This window comes from Triturus cristatus, chromosome 5_2 (assembly GCF_964204655.1).
Source record: "Triturus cristatus chromosome 5_2, aTriCri1.1, whole genome shotgun sequence".
Lineage (NCBI taxonomy): Eukaryota > Metazoa > Chordata > Amphibia > Caudata > Salamandridae > Triturus > Triturus cristatus.
In genome coordinates this window covers 339948890-339969676 of record NC_140588.1, presented here as the reverse complement: position 1 = coordinate 339969676, position 20787 = coordinate 339948890, and the positions used below count along the sequence as shown (strand labels likewise).

The 20787-nt window shown below is 49.4% G+C and overlaps 1 protein-coding gene across 2 annotated transcripts in view; it reads right to left on the bottom strand.

The window, feature by feature from the left end:
- LOC146822961 (serpin B6-like) overlaps positions 1-20787 on the bottom strand; it is a 354778-nt gene that overhangs the window by 130392 nt on the left and 203599 nt on the right. For both annotated transcript variants that reach the window (XM_085607130.1, XM_085607131.1), the window contains exon 4: positions 13902-14019. In XM_085607130.1, the coding sequence (XP_085463256.1) occupies positions 13902-14019 (118 nt within the window). The remainder of the gene's footprint in view (positions 1-13901; positions 14020-20787) is intronic.

Here is a 20787-nt window from a genome sequence, read left to right as displayed (position 1 = left end):
TCATAGGGAACATTGTGAGGGTTCTAGTGCTGAGGACTCCCCTCCCTATATGAAGAATGTGTAGAGCCATACCGGAAAGGAGGCTGATGTCCCTGTGGAGGTGAGGGGGAGGTAGAGCTGGTTGGTAGGGAGGAGGATGTCATGAGGGCAGGGAACTGGTGCCCCTGTCTTGAAGCTTCTTCAGCATTGGAGGTGGAGGGGGCTTTAATGCTATCCGCTCTTCAATTTTTAAAGGAACAGAGGTCCCATGCAGGAAGGGTGAACAAAAGGGTTGTCACAATTTCTAAAATGAGAAACCGGAATACAAAGGAGCAGTTAATGCAATTTTATGAAGGAAATATTTAAGGATGAAAATTCACATAATAAACACAACAATAAGTGAACTAGCCGTGCGGAGGTTAAAAAGGAAATCAGCCGATTTCCTTAACCCAGGCTTGTGACTTAAAAGGTGACTTTGGTGAAGGGTGAGAATATATAAAAGTCAGATCAACATCTCATACTCAAATGACTAATGTATAATAAGGAATGAGTTTAGATTCCCTTGTCTTCTATGCTCACAACCCTTCACCGCATTGTTACCTTCCCTCCCTTTCCTTTTTCATCGTAGCCACAAGAGGACTCCCTCTCCTGCGTGAGTCGGACCGGGCACGTCTCCCAGTACCCCCGGGTCCCTGCGCCAACTAAGTGGCTGCGCTCTATCGCCACTGACCCAGGATAGCCAATTTGGCATCCCCCTACCGTTGCCACAATTCTCCGGCTACTACGTAAGTCTTATTCCCATATCTAGACTTTTCTTCCTCACCCACTTTCATCTCCCCTTCTCACCCCTACTCATCGCCCTCTTCACCCTTTCCTTTCTCCTTACCTCATTTTGCACGTGATATGTGTTACCCCCCCTTTTTTTCCCCCCACTCGTGCTTATCTGCACTCTTTTGACATCTACACTCCCTTTTTATCTATCCTGCGCTTATCTCTCATTCCTTCCCTGCCGCTCCCATTACCCTTTCATTTTGTCACCTATCCTTCGCTTCTCCATTTTTATATAACCCCCCCCTTTTTTACCCTCACCATCTCCATCTTAACTCTTTCCCCTTCCCTCCACTCTTCACATCCCCCTTCCCCTGTCCTCCCCTTCCTCTCATTCTCAGCCCTTATTTTCATCAATTATTATTTTTTAACCCTCCTTATCTCCCCTCTCCCTCCCCCCTTTCTCCCTCCCAGGCTACTTCCCAGGCAACCTTACTATTGCCCTGTCCTGAAGAGATCCCACTAATTGTATGGGGATCGAAACGTCGTCGACCGTCGTCTCTAAACTCATTCCTTATTATACATTTGTCATTTGAGTATGAGATGTTGATCTGACTTTTATATATTCTCACCCTTCACCAAAGTCACCTTTTAAGTCACAAGCCTGGGTTAAGGAAATCGGCTGATTTCCTTTTTAACCTCCGCACGGCTAGTTCCCTTATTGTTGTGTTTATTATGTGAATTTTCATCCTTAAATAGTTCCTTCATAAAATTGCATTAACTGCTCCTTTGTATTCCGGTTTCTCATTTTAGAAATTGTGACAACCCTTTTGTTCACCCTTCCTGCATGGGACCTCTGTTCCTTTAAAAATACATGTCTACCCTTGGTCCCGTCTGACTTTTTGGGTTTCCTGGTTTACTATTTTGTATCCGCTCTTCAAAAGCCAGCTTCCTCTTGTAAGTGTCTTCTGCATCTTTGCTGTGATTTTAACCATATGAATAAACAGTCTTCACTGCAGAAAGTCCAGCTCCTTCTGAAGGTGTTGAAGAATTGACAGCTCCCGAGCCTCGAAGTCTGCCATGGGTTGTAGACTGAGCGCCAAAGGCTGTTTCAGCTTTGAGGCTGTTAGACGTCGACTGTAATTTTGACTCTCAGGTGCCCATAGGTGATGGCGCTAAGACCCCAGAGGTTTTTGAGGGAGCTGTCGGCGTGGAGGTGGGCCGTGTCTCGGGCTGCTGGCTCAGCACCAGGTGTAGAGTTGCATCCGAAGGCTTAGATCAGTACCGCCTATGGCTGGGAGGCAGTGGCAGCCCAGAAGGCTGTGTCCCCGATTTTGGGTATGAAGCCTGGCCCTGGTGGGGCGGTGAGTGATTTGGTGCTGAGAACTCATACTCACTATTGTCATCTTCCGACACTGGCCTGGCATTGGCTACAGGTCTAGGATCTCAGAGACCAGGGTGAATCGAGATCCGGGCTAAAGGGATCAACTTGCTCAACCTCGGCTTCTCCTTCCACTTCTTCTTAGAAGTCATCCCTGAAGATGCTGGGAATATCGTCATGTTGGTACATTTCCATAGTGCATCAAGCATTCCTATGATCCTGATGGTCCTTTAGGAATGAAAGGCGAAGCAGGCAGAATAGGAGGACTAGTTATGCTCCTGCGGCAGGAAGAGGTTACAAACTGCATGTTGATTTGGCCACGAGTACTCGGAAAGGCACTGTGAACAGGGGCGAAAGGTCGTTTTTATCATTACTGTGATTTGCATTCTCAAGAGCATGATCCAATTGAATGGGCCCAAGAGGGGCAAAGCCACGAGCAGGGTGTCGGCGAACCCAAAGATGCGGATCCAATGGAGGAACCACCGCAGAGGTGGTGAAAACTCAGTGCAAAGTCAGATTGTCCAAAGGTATTGGGAGTGGAAGACTCAAGAGGCCCTGATGAAGAGCTCCACATGGCGTCAAATCAGAGTCTCGGCGAAGCATGTCCAACCCAGATAGCGTAAGAAAACAATCTGACTATGGAATCGATGCCCATGCACCTTACCAGTCGTAGGAGGAATCACTATACCTCATGACTCAAAAGATTTCTTCAAAGAGAAACAAGTTGTACACGTCCGAGCCCAACACTAGATGGATGGGCATTCAGAGCACGCATATCTTCAGCTATACATGCCATGAACATGCGTTTTCAAGTTACAAGCTTCATATCAACAGTAAGCCAAGTGCCAAAAGGATGTTAAATGAGCATGGAAAAAATAGATAAGTCATAAGTGAGGCATGGATATTCACAATAAGACAGTTTTTCCTAGGGTTAGTATCTAATCTGACTACATTTAAAATGAACGCCAAGTGCTAGCTGTGTTGGTTATTGTGTTCACCACCCGGAGAGTTGCATTCTCTGAGAAGATACTTCCAAGTGAAGATAGCTTGTGCGAATCAACAATAACATTTGGATGTAAGCTAATGGACATTTACGGCCCCATTGTTTTCTAATGAGAAAATTCAACTAAAGTAGGTCTGAGTGACGGATTCAGGCTACCTTACTAAGAAGAGAACAATTATGGTTAAGAGTTTTTCAATTGTTTGGATATATGGTGCAAATAAAGTGGACCATGTATTATCCTTGCAAAAACATCAATACATTTTAATAGTGTCCACACTTCTTCATTTTCACCGTTGAGTCTGCATTTCAAGACTGTTGCAAAGCAGACTCCACACCAATGCATAGCTAAGCAGCTCTGGAAAACTAGAATAAACAGCAGGTTGCACCATGTACCTGAAATGTTCCAGAGAAAAGGAAAAAAAGGACATCTCTGTAAATATACGATTCTGGAACGGGTAATACAGACCCATCAGTCTGAGCAAAGAAGTGGGGTCTGTCCCTCAAAATGGTATCATCAATGTTCATGTTTCTACCGAATATATGGGAAAAGATTCAAGTGTGAGGGTTGGTAGAAGCTGTTTTAAGCAGACTAGAGAATGCCCTCTCCTGCAAGATTAAAGATGCTTGTAAGTGCATCAAACGGGTTACAGGTTTCCAGCTTTGGAGAGCACTGGTCATCTACGCAAAAATGAAAATGAGGAATCGAGATAGTAAATAGTAAGAGGAATAGGAGTTATATCGCTCAGCTAGAATTTTTAGGGAACTCATTGCAAGTAAAAGATAGCAGAGATGGAATGAAAAGGCAATGCACCCCCCACACCCCTTTTCCAGTTCCTTAACTTGCACCATGTAAGACCTGGGGTCACCGGGCCCTAAGGGGGTAACGTGACTCGAGCGGGTGGGCACCCGAAGGCTTAAGTGTAAAGCGACCATACAACACACACATCCCCTGAAGCAGGAAACGCACACAATGATGGACAGCACACAGTAGATTCAATTAAAATCAATCAAGTTTATCTAAGCAAGTTAGATGCAAATGCAGTTCATTAGATTGCAATGGGCATTACTTGAGTACATTAGCGTCAGATTCACCAGCAATTCATATGGGTGCAGTAGGCAGTACCTGAATACATTAGCGTCAGATTCACCAGCAATTCATTAGGATGTCATAGGCAATACCTGAATACCTTAGCGTCAGATTCAAGAGCACTTCATCATAGCTCCATTGGCAATACCTGGCGAACCTGGGGGAGCGGTAAACACAGCGGTTAACCAGAGCGCTGCGCCCCTCCCACCACTAGCGTTTCCAATCTGCCGTGGGCACCTCGCGCGGTATCTGGCAATTATTCACGCTTCGAAATAGGACTGGAAAATGTAGCACCACACCTGGGAAACTAATAGCGTTTCAGGGCAGGACTTGCGGGCATACCGCTACTCATGACACTACTAGCGCTTCAGAGCAGAACTTGAGAATACAGCGCTCCTCGTAATAAACAGGCATTAAACACTTCAGAGCAGGTCTTGAGAACACAGCGCTACTCGTAATAAACAGGCATTAAGCACTTCAGAGCAGGACTTGAGAACACAGCGCTACTCGTAATAAACAGGCATTAAGCACTTCAGAGCAGGACTTGAGAACACAGCGCTACTCGTAATAATCAGGCATTAAGCACTTCAGAGCAGTACTTGAGAACACAGTGCTACTCGTAATGACCAGGCATTAAGCAAACGGTCCCCTTGTACGCGGCAGTCTAGAAGCAAGGGGGCAATACCACGGAGGGGAACCAGAGTCTCAGCTGGGCACCGGGAAGCGGTCGCCAGTCAGTGCGGTGCCGCTCCTGAGCATCAGGGGGCGCACCGGGTCCTCCACAGGCCTCCCGGGGAGCAGGGGTGTGAGTCCCAGGCCTCAGCACGGCCACGCTACCTCCCAGCCCCCGGGGGTTACCTTGATCTCGGCGTCCTCTGTTGCGGGCAGACGCTCCGGGGATCTTCACGGCTGCGGCCCCGCAGTCGGAGCGCTCAGCGGCGGGGGCGGCGACGCGCAGTCCGCCCTCGTCACGTGGGTGCAGAAGACGGCTTCACGGCCTTCCCAGGCCTTCCACGACTCCTGCAGACGCTGCGGCGGCAGCGACGGGGCATCGGGCATCTCCGCGGGCCCCGGTTCGATGGGGGCAGGCTTCTGGGCCCTGGGTTGCGGCGGTGAGTGCGCCTCCGGTCCCCGCGCCAGGGGGAGGGTACAAATTAAGTAGGGGTGACGGCGAGCTCAGCGCTCTGCGCCCGGTGTGGGACTGACTCGGGGGATCCCAGGCAAGGTCGGGGAGCGCAGGGGTCACAGCGCTAGTACCTGGTTGATCCCCCAGCAGTCCAGCAGTCAATTTCCGCTTAGGTTTCCGTAGGGAGCTTCAGCATTAGGTCTCAGCATTCAGTTTCAGCATGAAGTCCCAGCATTCAGTTTCAGCATGAAGTTTCAGCATGAAGTCTCAGCATTCAGTTTCAGCATTAGGGTTCAGCTTTCAGTTTCAACGTTCTTATTGGCGCAGATGTCTCTGGCGCCCTTAGAGGTTCTGTTCCTTGGGGGTAGGGATTGAGTTGGTGACTAGTTCCCTCCTAGTCAAGCTTGGCAGATGGCCCCTGGGTTCTCCTACCGCTGGGCTAGATCAGTGGGCTGTACAGGATCCCTCACTCACTTAAAAGGCAGCACCTAAGTCCTGTCACTTTCAGAGGCATAAGTCCCTGGCTAGGCCCTACCGCCTAAAACTCCTGCGTGGATTCCCCAGGTCTGCTTTACCCCAACTGGCCAACTGACTAGAAAAAGTTCCCTCCCTCTGTTAAGTAGCCCTAGGTCAGGTGACCTCTATCCAAGGCAGCAAAAGTAAAAACCCCACCTCCCTTCTAGAAGGTTCCAGCACATTCCAGGAGCTTCCCCATTCTACCTATGGGACAAAAAAGGCGGGCTGGTGTCGCAACATTGTTGTGGGGTTCCAGCCAGCTCCTGGCAGCTAGGGTGCTACTAGAAAAGGCCACTCTGCAGTAGCAGGGGCCTGTGGCAGCCATCTTGGGAGAAGGGAGCACCTGCACCTTAACACCGGTTGGCAATGAAAAGGCGCCCGGAGACCTAAGTCCAACATAAAAATGAGGGTGGAAAAAATGAGGCACGATCAAAACTAGAGGGGGAGACCACCCTAGGGCTGACAGGTCTAACACGTGTCCCCCCCAGCCGAAAGAGGGGAGAGCTACCCAACCTCTAGGGAGTTTTCATCGCTAAGGCGGAAAAACCTGGAGAGACTGTCAGCATTGGCGTGGTCAACTCCGGGCCGATGTTCCACCCGAAAGTCCATCCCCTGTAGGGTAATGGACCACCTCAACAACTTGGGGTTTTCGCCTCTCACCTGCATGAGCCAGCGAAGGGGGCGGTGGTCGGTCTGAATTAGGAAGTGAGATCCAAAGAGGTATGGCCTCAACTTCTTCAGAGCCCAGACCACCGCGAAGGCTTCTTGCTCGATGGTGCTCCATCGCCGTTCCCGAGGGAGGAGTCTTCTGGAGATGAAGGCCACAGGTTGATCTTGGCCCTCGGTGTTGAGTTGCGAGAGCACCGCACCTATGCCGTGCTCTGAGGCGTCCGTCTGTACAATGAATTCCTTACTGAAATCTGGAGTTGCGAGTACTGGAGCGGTACACATCGCATGTTTCAGCGTTTCAAATGCCTCCTGGCAAGCAGCTGTCCATATGACCTTGCGAGGTTGCTTCTTAGAGGTCAATTCCGTCAAGGGGGTTACGATGGTACCATATCCCTTGACGAACCAGCGGTAATACCCAGTGAGGCCGAGGAAAGCTCGGACCTCGGTTTGGGTCTTGGGGGGCTCCCAAGCCAAGATGGTCTCTATTTTGGCCTGGAGGGGTTGCACCTTACCTCCGCCCACCAGGTGTCCCAGGTACACGACAGATCCCTGTCCAATCTGGCACTTGCTGGCTTTAATGGTTAGGCCAGCGCGTTGCAGCGCCTGCAATACCTCCTGGAGGTGCTGCAGATGGTCCTCCCAGGTGCTGCTGAAGACAGCTATGTCATCCAGGTAGGCCGCTGAGAAGGACTCCAGGCCACATAGTACCTGATTCACTAACCGCTGGAATGTGGCCGGAGCATTCTTGAGCCCAAAGGGCATCACTCGGAACTGGAAGTGGCCCTCGGGGGTGGAGAACGCTGTCTTCTCCCTTGCTCCATCGGCCATGGCAATTTGCCAATATCCGGATGTCAGATCAATGGTGCTGAGGTACCGGGCTGCTCCCAGCCGGTCCACCAGCTAGTCTGCTCGTGGGATGGGGTGAGCATCTGTCTTCGTGACAGAGTTCAACCCCCGGTAGTCCACACAAAACCGAAGTTCTGGTGTGGTGCCCAGTGGGGCCGCTTTCGGCACCAACACCACCGGACTAGCCCACGGGCTGCCGGAAGGTTCTATCACCCCCAGCTCCAGCATCTTGGCTACCTCGCGCTGGATGCTGTCTTTCACTCGGTCAGAGAGCCGGTAAGACTTGTTCTTCACCGGGGGGCTGTCCCCTGTGTCCACATCATGGGTACACAGATGAGTGATTCCAGGCGTGAGGGAGAACAACGAGGCGTACTGCCCCAGGACATGGCGGCAGTCCCTCTGTTGCTCTGGGGTCAAGGATGGGGAAAGGATTACGCCTTCCACTGAACCATCCTTCTCCTGGGCCGCTAGAAGGTCAGGAAGAGCTTCACTCTCTTCCTCTTCGCTCCCATCCGTCACCATAAGGAGAGCAAGCTCTGATCGCTCATGGTGCGGCTTCAGGCGGTTGACGTGGAGCACCCTATGGGGCTGTCGAGGGGTCTTCAAATCCACAACGTAGGTGGTCTGGCCTCGTCGCTCCACAATTTTGTACGGACCAGTCCACCAGTCCTGGAGGGCACAAAGCTCCCCAGGTTCCATGACCCACACCTTCTGTCCAACGTCCAACTCTATCGTCCGAGCGTTGCGGTCATACCACTCCTTCATAACGGTCTGGCTAGCCTCTAGATTCTCTGAGGCCGCCTTCCAAAGCTTGGCCATCTGGCTGCGGAATGCCAGCATGTAGCTGACAATGCCACGGGGAAACTTCTGCGAAGTTTTTTCCCACCCCTCCTTCACTAAGCTGAGGGGCCCCCTAACGGGATGGCCATAGAGCAACTCAAACGGGCTGAACCCGACTCCCTTCTGCGGTACCTCCTGGTAGGAGAACAACAAGAAGGGGAGGAGGACGTCCCATTTACGCCTCAAGCCCTCTGGCAGGCTCCGGATCATTCCCTTCAAGGTTTTGTTGAAGCGCTCTACAAGCCCGTTAGTCTGGGGGTGGTAAGGAGTGGAGAACCGGTAGGTCACTCCACACTCCTTCCACATGGTTTGCATATAGGCCGACATAAAATTTGTGCCCCTGTCCGACACCACGACCTTGGGGAATCCCACTCGGGTAAAAATCCCCAACAGTGCCCGTGCCACCACCGGTGCAGTGATGGTCCTCAGAGGAATAGCCTCTGGGTACCGAGTGGCATGGTCCACCAATACCAGAATGAACCGGTGTCCCGCAGAGGTCAGAGGGTCCAACGGCCCAACAATGTCTATTCCGACCCTCTCAAAAGGGGTCCCGACCACCGGGAGCGGTTCCAAAGGGACCTTCAATTTAGTCCCAGTCTTGCCACTTGCCTGGCAAGACTTACAGGTCTTACAAAAGGTGTCTGAGGCAACTCTCATCCTGGGCCAATAAAAATGTGGGACCAACCGCGCAAAGGTTTTGTCCTGACCCAGATGTCCGGCTAAGGGTATCTCGTGCGCTAACTCCAGCAGGAAGGCCCGGTAGCATTGGGGGACCACTATGGCCCTCGAAGATCCATGCACCGGCACCTTAGGCTCACTGTACAGGAGGCCATCCTCCCAATACACATGATACCCGCCCGTCTCCTGACTGGCCACTGGGGCTTCGGCCTGTCGCCGCATGCCTTCAAGCGTGGGGCACGCCCTTTGCGCCTGACAAAATTCCTCCCGGGTAGGTCCTCCTTCCACATGCCAGTCGGCAAGGGTCGGCAAGTCCCCCACGGGAACGACATCCACCTCCGCGGACTCCGGGGGCACCTCTGCGGCCTCCCCATCCATCTCACGGGGCGTGTCCTCTACCACCTTCTCCTCTCCACACTTGGCGTTGGGTTGGGCCATGATTCCAGGCTCCAACCCGGGTTGAGTTCCATGCCGGGCAGCCATGGACCGCGTGACTACGCAAGTCCACCCTGGTAATCCCAGCATCTCGGTATGAGCTCGAAATTCTACATCTCTCCATTTGGTGTGCTCCAGGTCGTTCCCTAGCAAGCACCCCGCAGGCAAGGCAGGGCTCACCGCAACTCTCAGTAGGCCTTTGACTCCTCCCCACTCAAATGGAACACGAGCCACTGGATAGTGACTCACACTGCCGTCAGCCAATACGGCCGGATGGAACTCCTCGGGGACTACTTGGTCTGGGGACACCAGCCGCCTCACTACAGTGGTCATGCTGGCACCTGTGTCCCTCAGAGCCTCCACCTCCTCCCCGTTAACTCTCACCCTCTGCTGGTATTTAGCAGTGTTCGGGGGCAGGGACAGTACGGGGACCATCTCTCTATCCCCGAGTGAAACCAGGGTCAGGCCTGTCCACTCCCCTTCCCTATCTAAGGGCAGCTCCACCCCAAGCGCTACACTACTTACCCCGGGGCTCTTCCCGCCCGTTGGGGCTGGGGGTCTCTTGTGACACTTGGGATCTCCTTTGTAGTGTCCAATCTCCCCACATTCGTAGCACCTCACAATCCTTGGCTGCTGACTCCTGTCAGGGTAAGTGGGCTTTGGGGAATTGGACGGGGATGGGGTTCATACTCCTTTCCCAAACTGCTTATTTTGGGGGCCTCTCGAGAACTCCACCTTTTTATCTCCCCCCTCTTTTTTCTGGGGGAAACCCTGTCCGCCTTTCGAGCCATCTCCCCCCGGGGCCCTTGTGAGACACCCGGGTGCTCACCCAAATTTCCGCCTCCTCCGCAAGCTCACGGGGATCCGTTAACTTGCGGTCCACCAGATGTTGGCGGAGCTCCGGAAAGCACTTATCCAAGAGGTGCTCCCTTAAAAAAAGATTGTACAACCCTTGGTAGACCTGCACCTCGCTGCCACGCACCCAACCATCTAGTGCCTTACGGGCATAGTCAAAAAAATCCATCCAATTCTGTGTGGACAGCTTATGGCTGCCACGGAACTTCTGCCTGTACCTCTCGGGGTTGAGACCAAATTTCTTTAGTAAGGCCTCTTTCATGGGGGCATACCTGACCTGATCCGCCTTGGCTAAGTATAACAGGGTGTCCCTGACATTGGGAGGTATGTAGCGATACAGGCCACCTCCCCAGTTGCTCTCGGGTACCCCATGGCCTGTCAAGGCCACCTCGTATGCCTCCAACCACTTGGCAATATCATCCCCCACTGTGTAACTGGCAATTACTTCTTTGGGCAAATAAAATGTTGTCTCTTGGGGATCTCTTGGTACGCTGCCACCATTGTCCTTATTGGACGCATTTAACTGGAGGGCGCGCAGCTCCAACTCCTTCAGCTGAAGCTCGTGCGCCAGCTTCTTTTCTTCCATTGCCCATCTCTTGTTTTCTCTCTCTTGTTCCAATTTGGCCAATTCCCTTTTTCTCTCTTGTTCCAACTTGGCCAGCTCCCACTTTAACTGCCTCTCCTCCCTCCTGTCCTCATACTCCTCTGGAGACGCGCTCCTCCTAGACCCTGTCCTACTGCTGGCCCCAGAACGTCTCCCTGGTGGCACATTTTCAGACACATCTACATTGAGTAGGTCTAGTCCTGCGCATTCTCTTCCTGAGGTGCATCCTGCGCCTCCTGTCCCTCATCCTCTCTCCCCTCTGGGTGGGCCTCTACCCATGCCCTTAAGGCGGTACGGAGTTCCAGTCCTTTGGCCCTCCGCACCCCAGGCACCTCCATCCCCTGCCCGAATTCTCTCAGCTGCCTTACAGTGTACCCCTCGAGGTCGGCTAACCGGAACTCCATCGTGACAGGTGGGGACCTAGATACCAAGGAAGAAAATACTAGGATACGGGTGACAGTTGCAAGCTAACCAGGATTTTACACCCTCAGTCTGGACAGTGGAATGCAATCAGTGCAGTAGTAAACAGTTGCAGAGCTTAAATACAATAGGCGTCTAATTGTGGCGCCCTCCGCTTCCCGGGAGGGTGCTGTATGGTCACAGGTCCTAATCCCACCGCTCGCCAACAATGTAAGACCTGGGGTCACCGGGCCCTAAGGGGGTAACGTGAATCGAGCGGGTGGGCACCCGAAGGCTTAAGTGTAAAGCGACCATACAACACACACATCCCCTGAAGCAGGAAATGCACACAATGATGGACACCACACAGTAGATTCAATGAAAATCAATCAAGTTTATCTAAGCAAGTTAGATGCAAATGCAGTTCATTAGATTGCAATGGGCATTACTTGTGTACATTAGCGTCAGATTCACCAGCAATTCATAAGGGTGCAGTAGGCAGTACCTGAATACATTAGCGTCAGATTCAAGAGCACTTCATCATAGCTCCATTGGCAATACCTGGCGAACCTGGGGGAGCGGTAAACACAGCGGTTAACCAGAGCGCTGCGCCCCTCCCACCATTAGCGTTTCACAATCTGCCGTGGGCACCTCGCGCGGTATCTGGCAATTATTCGCGCTTCGAAATAGGACTGGAAAACGTAGCACCACACCTGGGAAACTAATAGCGTTTCAGGGCAGGACTTGCGGGCATACCGCTACTCATGACACTACTAGCGCTTCAGAGCAGAACTTGAGAATACAGCGCTCCTCGTAATAAACAGGCATTAAACACTTCAGAGCAGGTCTTGAGAACACAGCGCTACTCGTAATAAACAGGCATTAAGCGCTTCAGAGCAGGACTTGAGAACACAGCGCTACTCGTAATAAACAGGCATTAAGCACTTCAGAGCAGGACTTGAGAACACAGCGCTACTCGTAATAACCAGGCATTAAGCACTTCAGAGCAGGACTTGAGAACACAGCGCTACTCGTAATAACCAGGCATTAAGCAAACGGTCCCCTTGTACGCGGCAGTCTAGAAGCAAGGGGGCAATACCACGGAGGGGAACCAGAGTCTCGGCTGGGCACCGGGAAGCGGTCGCCAGTCAGTGCGTGCCGCTCCCGAGCATCAGGGGGCGCACCGGGTCCTCCACAGGCCTTCCGGGGAGCAGGGGGGTGAGTCCCAGGCCTCAGCACGGCCACGCTACCTCCCAGCCCCCGGGGGTTACCTTGATCTCGGCGTCCTCTGTTGCGGGCAGACGCTCCGGGGATCTTCACGGCTGCGGCCCCGCAGTCGGAGCGCTCAGCGGCGGGGGCAGCGACGCGCAGTCCGCCCTCGTCACGTGGGTGCAGAAGACGGCTTCACGGCCTTCCCAGGCCTTCCACGACTCCTGCAGACGCTGCGACGGCAGCGACGGGGCCCCGGGCTTCTCCGTGGGCCCCGGTTCGATGGGGGCAGGCTTCTGGGCCCTGGGCTGCGGCGGTGAGTGCGCCTCCGGTCCCCGTGCCAGGGGGGGGTACAAATTAAGTAGGGGCGACGGCGAGCTCAGCGCTCTCCGCCCGGTGTGGGACTGACTCGGGGGATCCCAGGCAAGGTCGGGGAGCGCAGGGGTCACAGCGCTAGTACCTGGTTGATCCCCCAGCAGTCAATTTCCGCTTAGGTTTCCGTAGGGAGCTTCAGCATTAGGTCTCAGCATTCAGTTTCAGCATAAAGTCCCAGCATTCAGTTTCAGCATTAAGTTTCAGCATGAAGTCTCAGCATTCAGTTTCAGCATTAGGGTTCAGCGTTCTTATTGGCGCAGATGTCTCTGGCGCCCTTAGGGGTTCTGTTCCTTGGGGTTAGGGATTGAGTTGGTGACTAGTTCCCTCCTAGTCAAGCTTGGCATATGGCCCCTGGGTTCTCCTACCGCTGGGCTAGATCAGTGGGTTGTACAGGATCCCTCACTCACTTAAAAGGCAGCACCTAAGTCCTGTCACTTTCAGAGGCATAAGTCCCTGGCTAGGCCCTACCGCCTAAAACTCCTGCGTGGATTCCCCAGGTCTGATTTACCCCAACTGGCCAACTGGCTAGAAAAAGTTCCCTCCCTCTGTTAAGTAGCCCTAGGTCAGGTGACCTCTATCCAAGGCGGCAAAAGTAAAAACCCCACCTCCCTTCTAGAAGGTTCCAGCACATTCCAGGAGCTTCCCCATTCTACCTATGGGACAAAAAAGGCGGGCTGGTGTCGCAACATTGTTGTGGGGTTCCAGCCAGCTCCTGGCAGCTAGGGTGCTACTAGAAAAGGCTACTCTGCAGTAGCAGGGGCCTGTGTAAGCCATCTTGGGAGAAGGGAGCACCTGCACCTTAACACTGGTTGGCAATGAAAAGGCGCCCGGAGACCTAAGTCCAACATAAAAATGAGGGTGGAAAAAATGAGGCACGATCAAAACTAGAGGGGGAGACCACCCTAGGGCTGACAGGTCTAACACACCACATTTTAAAAACGTGTGCAGCTTAATTTAAAAAGAAAAAATCATATAAATAAATCATGTTTGTGTAATGTAACTTTTCATTTGAAAGAACTGATTATTATGGACTTCAGCTTAAAACAGGTTCTGCAGACCATCAGTAATTGTAAGTTATCGTAGCGTGCACCAATTCTGCAGATAATCTATGGGTGATAAGGAGGTGCTCACCTTCAGTTTTATCTTTTACCCAGTTATTAATTCGTCCTCTGGCTCCTTCATATTCCTGTTGGAAGTCAACTTGCTCTAGCTCTGACAGGTAGAATTTACTGCAAGACTTCAGGAATCTCTGAAAGGAGAAAGAGGTCAAAGCGAGGGGTTACTAAGACATCAGTCAAAAGTTCAGTTTAAGTGTAGGCCATAGTAGCCTCCGTCCAAAACATCAACATTGACGTAAGTGCAGAAATGACCAAAGATGCAAACCTCTCATGAGAGAAGCCTGCAAAGTGGACAGAAGGTACCAGATAGGGAGTCAGTAAGGTGACTAGAAGAGGCTTTAAGGTGGAAAGTGTGCATGCTTCTTTTCAAGGGCAGAAGCGTGAAGGTAGGGAGGTAAAATACAGAGGAAGCAATAGTAAAATCAGAGGTGAGAAGCAGCAAAAGACCGAAGTGACTACTATCAAGAGGTGGAAGAGTAGTCATAAAAGATTCGGTGGAGATTTCAGTGTAAAATACACTAGCGTGTGAGTGAAGGGAGAAAACAGCTAGAAGAACATGGTGCTGCAAAGCAGGGCTAGACCTACAGATCTGGCACAAGTAGAACTCCACTGTCACCAGTAGGTAGGGTATTGCACAAATTGTGAACTGCTATGTGGTACAGAACAAACAGCTTGCCTTGAAGTCAATGAAAGGGGAGTTAGTGTAATGGGACATAATTTATCTTTCAGTTTAAACGCCCTTACATGGAAATTCAATGCCACTTTCTTTGCTGTTAAGTGTGTCAACTAACAACGTCTGGAGAAGGAAACAGGACCCCCCTGGCTGCACGACCCATCCATTTTAAGGAGGACATGGACAGACACCTCAGAAAAGACTGGAGTAAGAGTACAAGTGAAATATGGGGACAATGTTTGGGAATCGTAACGAGGGAGGAGAAGAGTTCTTCAGTAACAATTTTTACAAACTGAACCTCTTTTAGGGTCATCACCTCAATTTTTTCATTTTTGTTTTGGGATTTACTTGCTGATCATCTTGAACTCAATCACTGGAACACTGCTATATAGTGCCTAGTGTAGATGCTCTCACCTCTAGAACGTGCCGAAAGTTTCTTCAAACAAGATTGCCACATTTAACTTTCCTATTAAGCACAGTATATGTGCAGAATTACATTCATGACATGAAAAGTTAAATGTGACTTGGGAACTGCAGCACCTATTGTGCCATCCACTATAGCGGGAGTGAATGCATAGCCACTCTGTGCTGCCTGATAGCAGCACTTTGAACCCAATTGTCAAAATCACCCTTTTAACAGGTAGGAAAACTTTATTTGAAATAGTAAATAGGTCAACCCTAAGCGTGTGACATTTGAAATTTGCTTGTTCTCCCAGTGACTAGACACATAATGATATTGTCACTGGTCAGAACTAGGTGTGAAATACATGTGAAAACTGCCCCAAAACAGATCCAATGGCTGGAAGTGGGAATGCATTTCTTCACCTGGCAGGAAGACCAGTTGGGGTGGTCCCAGCAATTTAATTAACTTCAATGGGTCCTGTCCTGTCACAAGCAAATGCTAGATGACACCTGGAAAGCCCCAGCTTTTGTTCCCCTCACGAAGCTTGCACCAAACCCCGCGGGGGAAAATCTACCCCAGAACCAATTCTGAGTGACCACAGAGGAGAAGACTGCTGATTATCCAGGCCACACCCCAGGGTTGACACAGGCTCTGCACAAGGGGAAGCAGGGTTTGCCCATCTTAGCTCAGTAGAGTATGTTACCGAAAAAGTGTGCTGGTCTTGATTTCATTCACGTAATATCACTCAACATTACAGGACCTCATTACGAAAATGGATTTCTGAATAATTCAAGTGGTACTTTTTAATGTAGTCTTACATGCATTCAAGAAAATCTAAAATGGGAATATTCAGGGAATATTCACACAGTTGGCACAAACAGAAAGAGTTGTGCTCTTTTTGCTCTTTTACCAATTAAGAGTTGGGCATTTCAGGGCTGATTCATAAAGACATGTGAAAGAATTCCCCTGTAGTACTACTTCCCCACTCATAAATGCTTTATTGAATCTGCCACTACATGTTTTACTACATTAAAGCTTGTATTCAATTCACTTTAAATGGAAGTTCCAGTTGCTTCCAGTCAATGGCACAGTGCCTTTGTCTCACCTTAGGTCCTTTGAAAGTCAGCTGGGTGGAATCTACAATTCCATTATAATCATGAGTGCGATCTTTGTAAGTATGAGCAAATATTTTAAAGTCCCAAGCCATCAACAAAAATGCTCGACAACAGCATCTTTTTGACAGAGAAACAATACCATGTACTAAAAGAAATGACCACTAATGTAACTTACTGAATCTATTAAGTAGAAAATGAGACGCTAGTGTTACACAAAAACAGAAAATGTATGCTAACCAAGAGGGATAATATATTAATAAAACGTAAGCAAACAATATTTGATCCCTAAATATTTAATAAAGGTGGCACCTTACTACAGCTTATCTCTACCTAGATTCTGGATTTTCAGACCACTAATACATGCCTTCTAACCTGCCAAGGTACACAAGTAAAATGCACAGGCTTGACAGGCAAAGAAGAAACCAAAGCAAACATAATTTTTAGGTCTCGCGCCTAGCGATGCAGTCCGCAGCCCTGCTCGCGCAGTGAGAGTCCTTTTGTCCGGGGTTCCGAAACAGACCCTGGAATTGTACACGCTTGTGCATGTGTTTTTAGTTTTGGCTGCCGTTATTGGGCTTTGAGTGCTTGTTTTTTTAAAACAGAGAATGCAATAGGCCAAAGGCAGGCTCATTGCTCCGCCCATGGCCTATTGGTGTCTGTTACGCGCACCAAAGCCCATGTGGTTTCAATTATCGTGCCCAGACACGGGCGCGATAATTGAAAACATACAGCTCGCTGTGGCACGCGCGCGCACCACTAGTTTGAGAACTTATTTACATTTTGCAAAAAGCTCTAGGACTTGGTGATGGTAAAATTTGGAATCGGAATAGGTTGCTGTTACATCTAGTATATCGGATGGAATGCGTGAGAAGCTAATTCGTACAATAAATTATTACAGGCAACAACCTCTCAATCCTTGGAACTGTCATCATATACCGTGTTCTCACCCTCCTGGCTGATGTACATACTTTTGTTTTAATAAAAAATGCAATGTGGTAGTGGAGTACAGAACGATGCTGGAAGAGCTGCGCTTACATTGCACTGCAGGGCAAGGGCAACTTTCATTCCAAACATGGTCGTCGGTTTGATACAAGAAACATTGACCGCTTCACACAACTCCGGCGGCCATCTTGAAACTTAGCAAAGACTTTGCTTGTACCTGAATATCATGAAAGATAGGCTAAAGAAATGCAACAGTTTTATTTAACTCCTTCGAACGACAATTTTCACGGTTACTTGTGTTTCGCCTAAATAATTTTAGATGAGTTTAGGCACATAACACATCAAACTATTTGATTGTTTTACTTACCTACGGGCGGTTTCACTATTAAAAATTGTTTCTTTTAATGTAAGCACGGTTATTGTTGCGTTATGTTTTTTTTAAACGGCCACTACGTCAGTACGCGGATCATTTGTCCCACAATATTTGCTGTTTACCTCAAGTTATGTCTGCAGTCCTGCGAGCGCCCCCTACAGTCACGCTACAGGGTGTCGCATGCGCATGCACGGTTTCTGCGGACCGGAAATTGGTAGCGGCGCGCGGCATCCTCTTCCTGGATGGCTTGAGTAGGGAGAAAATGGCGGCCCCTCGAGAGCTCCTATGTCCGCAGCGCTGCGGAGAGCGAAGTGAAGGAGCCGCAACCGGGCCCAGAGGAGCAGCCCATGCAGCGCCGCCGCTCAGCGCCTTACATTAATGAGGTGAAGAAGGGGCACAGTCAGTGGATTTTCAGAGAGGGGATGCACAGCCGAGACCCCAAGACTGGGCAGTTGGAGGGCAGGTAGGCTGCACTGCCGGGGCATGATTTACGTTGTAGAGAGGGCTGAGAGCAAGGACAGGGATACCATGTCGGGTTCTTTGCTGCAGAATGAGGTTCGGGTGTGCGACAGGCTGACCAGTTCAGTGTTTGCGCCGCGGAGGCGCAGGTCTCTGCGTTATGCCACTTCTATTTGGCATGTCGTTTTCAGTATGGATTCCCCATTGCCTCAAATATTTATTACCCCCATTACAGCAATGCACTTCGCCCTGTTCGCAAGTACAGCCCCATTAATATGCACCACCCCTTCTCACAAATCTGCAGTATTGCCTCACCCATACAGTAGTGCGTGCACTGCACCCCAAACATGGTTGCAGTACTTATTGAATGTACAGGGCCCTCATCCGCGGCGTCCCTTTTTCCCCTTAATAATCCATCCCTCTAAGACGTGCATGATCCCTTTAAGAGGTGCACAACCTTGCACTGTGCTTGACATTACCCTTCCCTCCTGTGTGTTTTGCCTGTCAAGTAGGCATGATTTCAGTTTTGGTTGCATCGGACTCTTTTCGCCGCCTTGGATTATTTTTCATACATTTTTTTATCTGCTGCTGCCCCAGTTTCTGGTGCGTTTTGTCTTGCAGAGAATTGGAAGTTGCAGCTACCAAAGACGTTGAAGGGAAACATAGCAGGTAAGAAACGGTCAGTACTTAAATAGACTTTGCGGTTGAGAAGGGTCGCTCATTGGTCCTGACAAATATAGTCTATTCATTGGTTATTGTATCCCGTGGGCAAGGGGAACGTGCCTGTTCTATGATGTTTATTGTTGGGTGTGGTATTATCGTCTGTGTGATCGGTGAGCTCGTTCTGCTAACTCGCAGGGATGCCTTTTGCATTGTTTACTCGACTTGCTTTTGAGAAAATGAGTTTGCACAGCGGTCCTGCTTCTGCAGTAACGTATTTTGCCTTTATACAGGTGAATGGCTATATTGTGACGTCTCTTCAGTGGCTTTGGGTATGCGCCTTGTAACATTAATGTGAGCGGTGATTTTGCGACCTCGGGCTGCTTTCTGTGTTTATTTTCATAAGTTGCGCACGTTTGCGTTCTGTACTTTTGGATACATCTCTGGCACTTGCATTTTCTGCTCCTCTTGGTGTGTGGGGAACGAAAGGCTGCTTATGGGGAAGATCAGCTGCTTGCTGTTTGTACCTTTGTAAAGTGGAATATGAGCTAATAAGGGACAGGCGTTTCATGTTCTGAAAAAAGCAATTGTAGTTCTGTTTGAAGTATCCGTGGCTACCGGTTCTGCTATTTTATGACCTAGTTAGAATAGTGTGTTCGTCTCCTGTATATAAACACTTGGGAGTGGTTACCACTGAAGCGAATTGTTACTTGCTGGTGCAATAGGTCTCGCAATTGCGAGAGTTTGAGCTTTTGACATTGTTAATGACAATGTTTTTTAGTTATGTGTTGGTTTTTAAAACATAAATAAAAGGCATTATCATTTACAATGCCAATAGCTCAAACTCTCACAAACGCGAGACCTATTGCATTGCAAATGCTTGTTCATATATACAAAGAAAGCATTCACAGTGAAGGGGCAGGGCTGCACCTGGAGACACTTTTACTTTACAGAATGGAAAACATAAAAAACAAAAGCAGCAAAAGTGTTTTAAAAGTATTTAAAGTATTCTCATGTAGAGGTTATTGTTGCATAAGTTGCTATGAATAAAAAAGGATAAATTTAATGGCAGTCTCCTTAGAAGCAAGTTCTGCATACAGGTCAGCAGCAGACCTGGCTCAGTGTATCTACTGTATGAGGTAGTGCAGTGTGGGATACAAGATACCTGGTGGAGATTGAGTGGAGACCAGTGTTGCTCCCTGATGCTCCCATTATCCTACCTTCCTATTCCTAAGTGCTATAGTTAGGCAAAGCGTATGCTCCATTGGAAACGAAAATAGCAAAAGCAGTCTACCGAAATGGATCAGCCATAGAAAAGAACTTCGCAGGCCCCGGAGCAAACTCGAAATGCAAACCTTTCAGCAGAATGCAATCACCAAAGTAAGATTGCTAAAGCGGACATGTACAGATAAAGGAACCAAAAGCAGAACGAACGAAATTGTGGGTTAAAACACGCATTCAAACAAAACCGCATCCGACAGTCAGCCCTGCAGTTTTCTTGTAAATAAAACAGTAAGCAAACCAAGCCTCAAGGACGGGATGTGCATACGGATAACTAAACAAAGACAGTAAACAGTGCAGGAACGGAATCACGTCAGATATAAAACTACATACAAACCACTTAATATATTTAAAGTCACTCAAAGCCATGTTCTCAGCTGAGCACCATGCAAAAAAGAAAAGGAAAATGAAACGGCACGAAACTCCCATAAAAACCAGTAAAGTTACATACTGAACACAACGTAAAGAGCCAGCTATCAATGTACAGGACGTAAATGTAACAAACGGTGACAAAGTCAAAAGCTTGTTGGCTGCTAGCCTTCTGGCTTTGTCAATGCTTATTTTGCATTGCTATGATTTTTGTAAAACTTTGCTGTTGGGGAGCTGCTGGGCCCTCAACAATATAAAAAGAAAAACATTGGCTAGAAGCAAAAATATATTATGGTCTCAAAAAACACGCTTTGCTATAGTAGTCCCTGGCACTGAAGGGAACTACTTTGTGTGTGGATGTGCTCCTTGTGAAAGAGCGACGCAATGTCACTCAGTAAACTTAACCAATGGCTAAAATGGGCTGACTCACTGCCCCAAGATGTATGGAAGAAAACGTGAATAACAGCAACAGATCAATTGGAGAGGGCTGCCTGAAAGCCCTTATAAATATGTGTACAGCACATATAATGCCGGACCTAAATAACTGAACATACTGAACAACAACTTAAGTTACTTGACCAAAACAGCATGGTGCCCTTGTATAGTAGTGCAGCTGGTGGACAA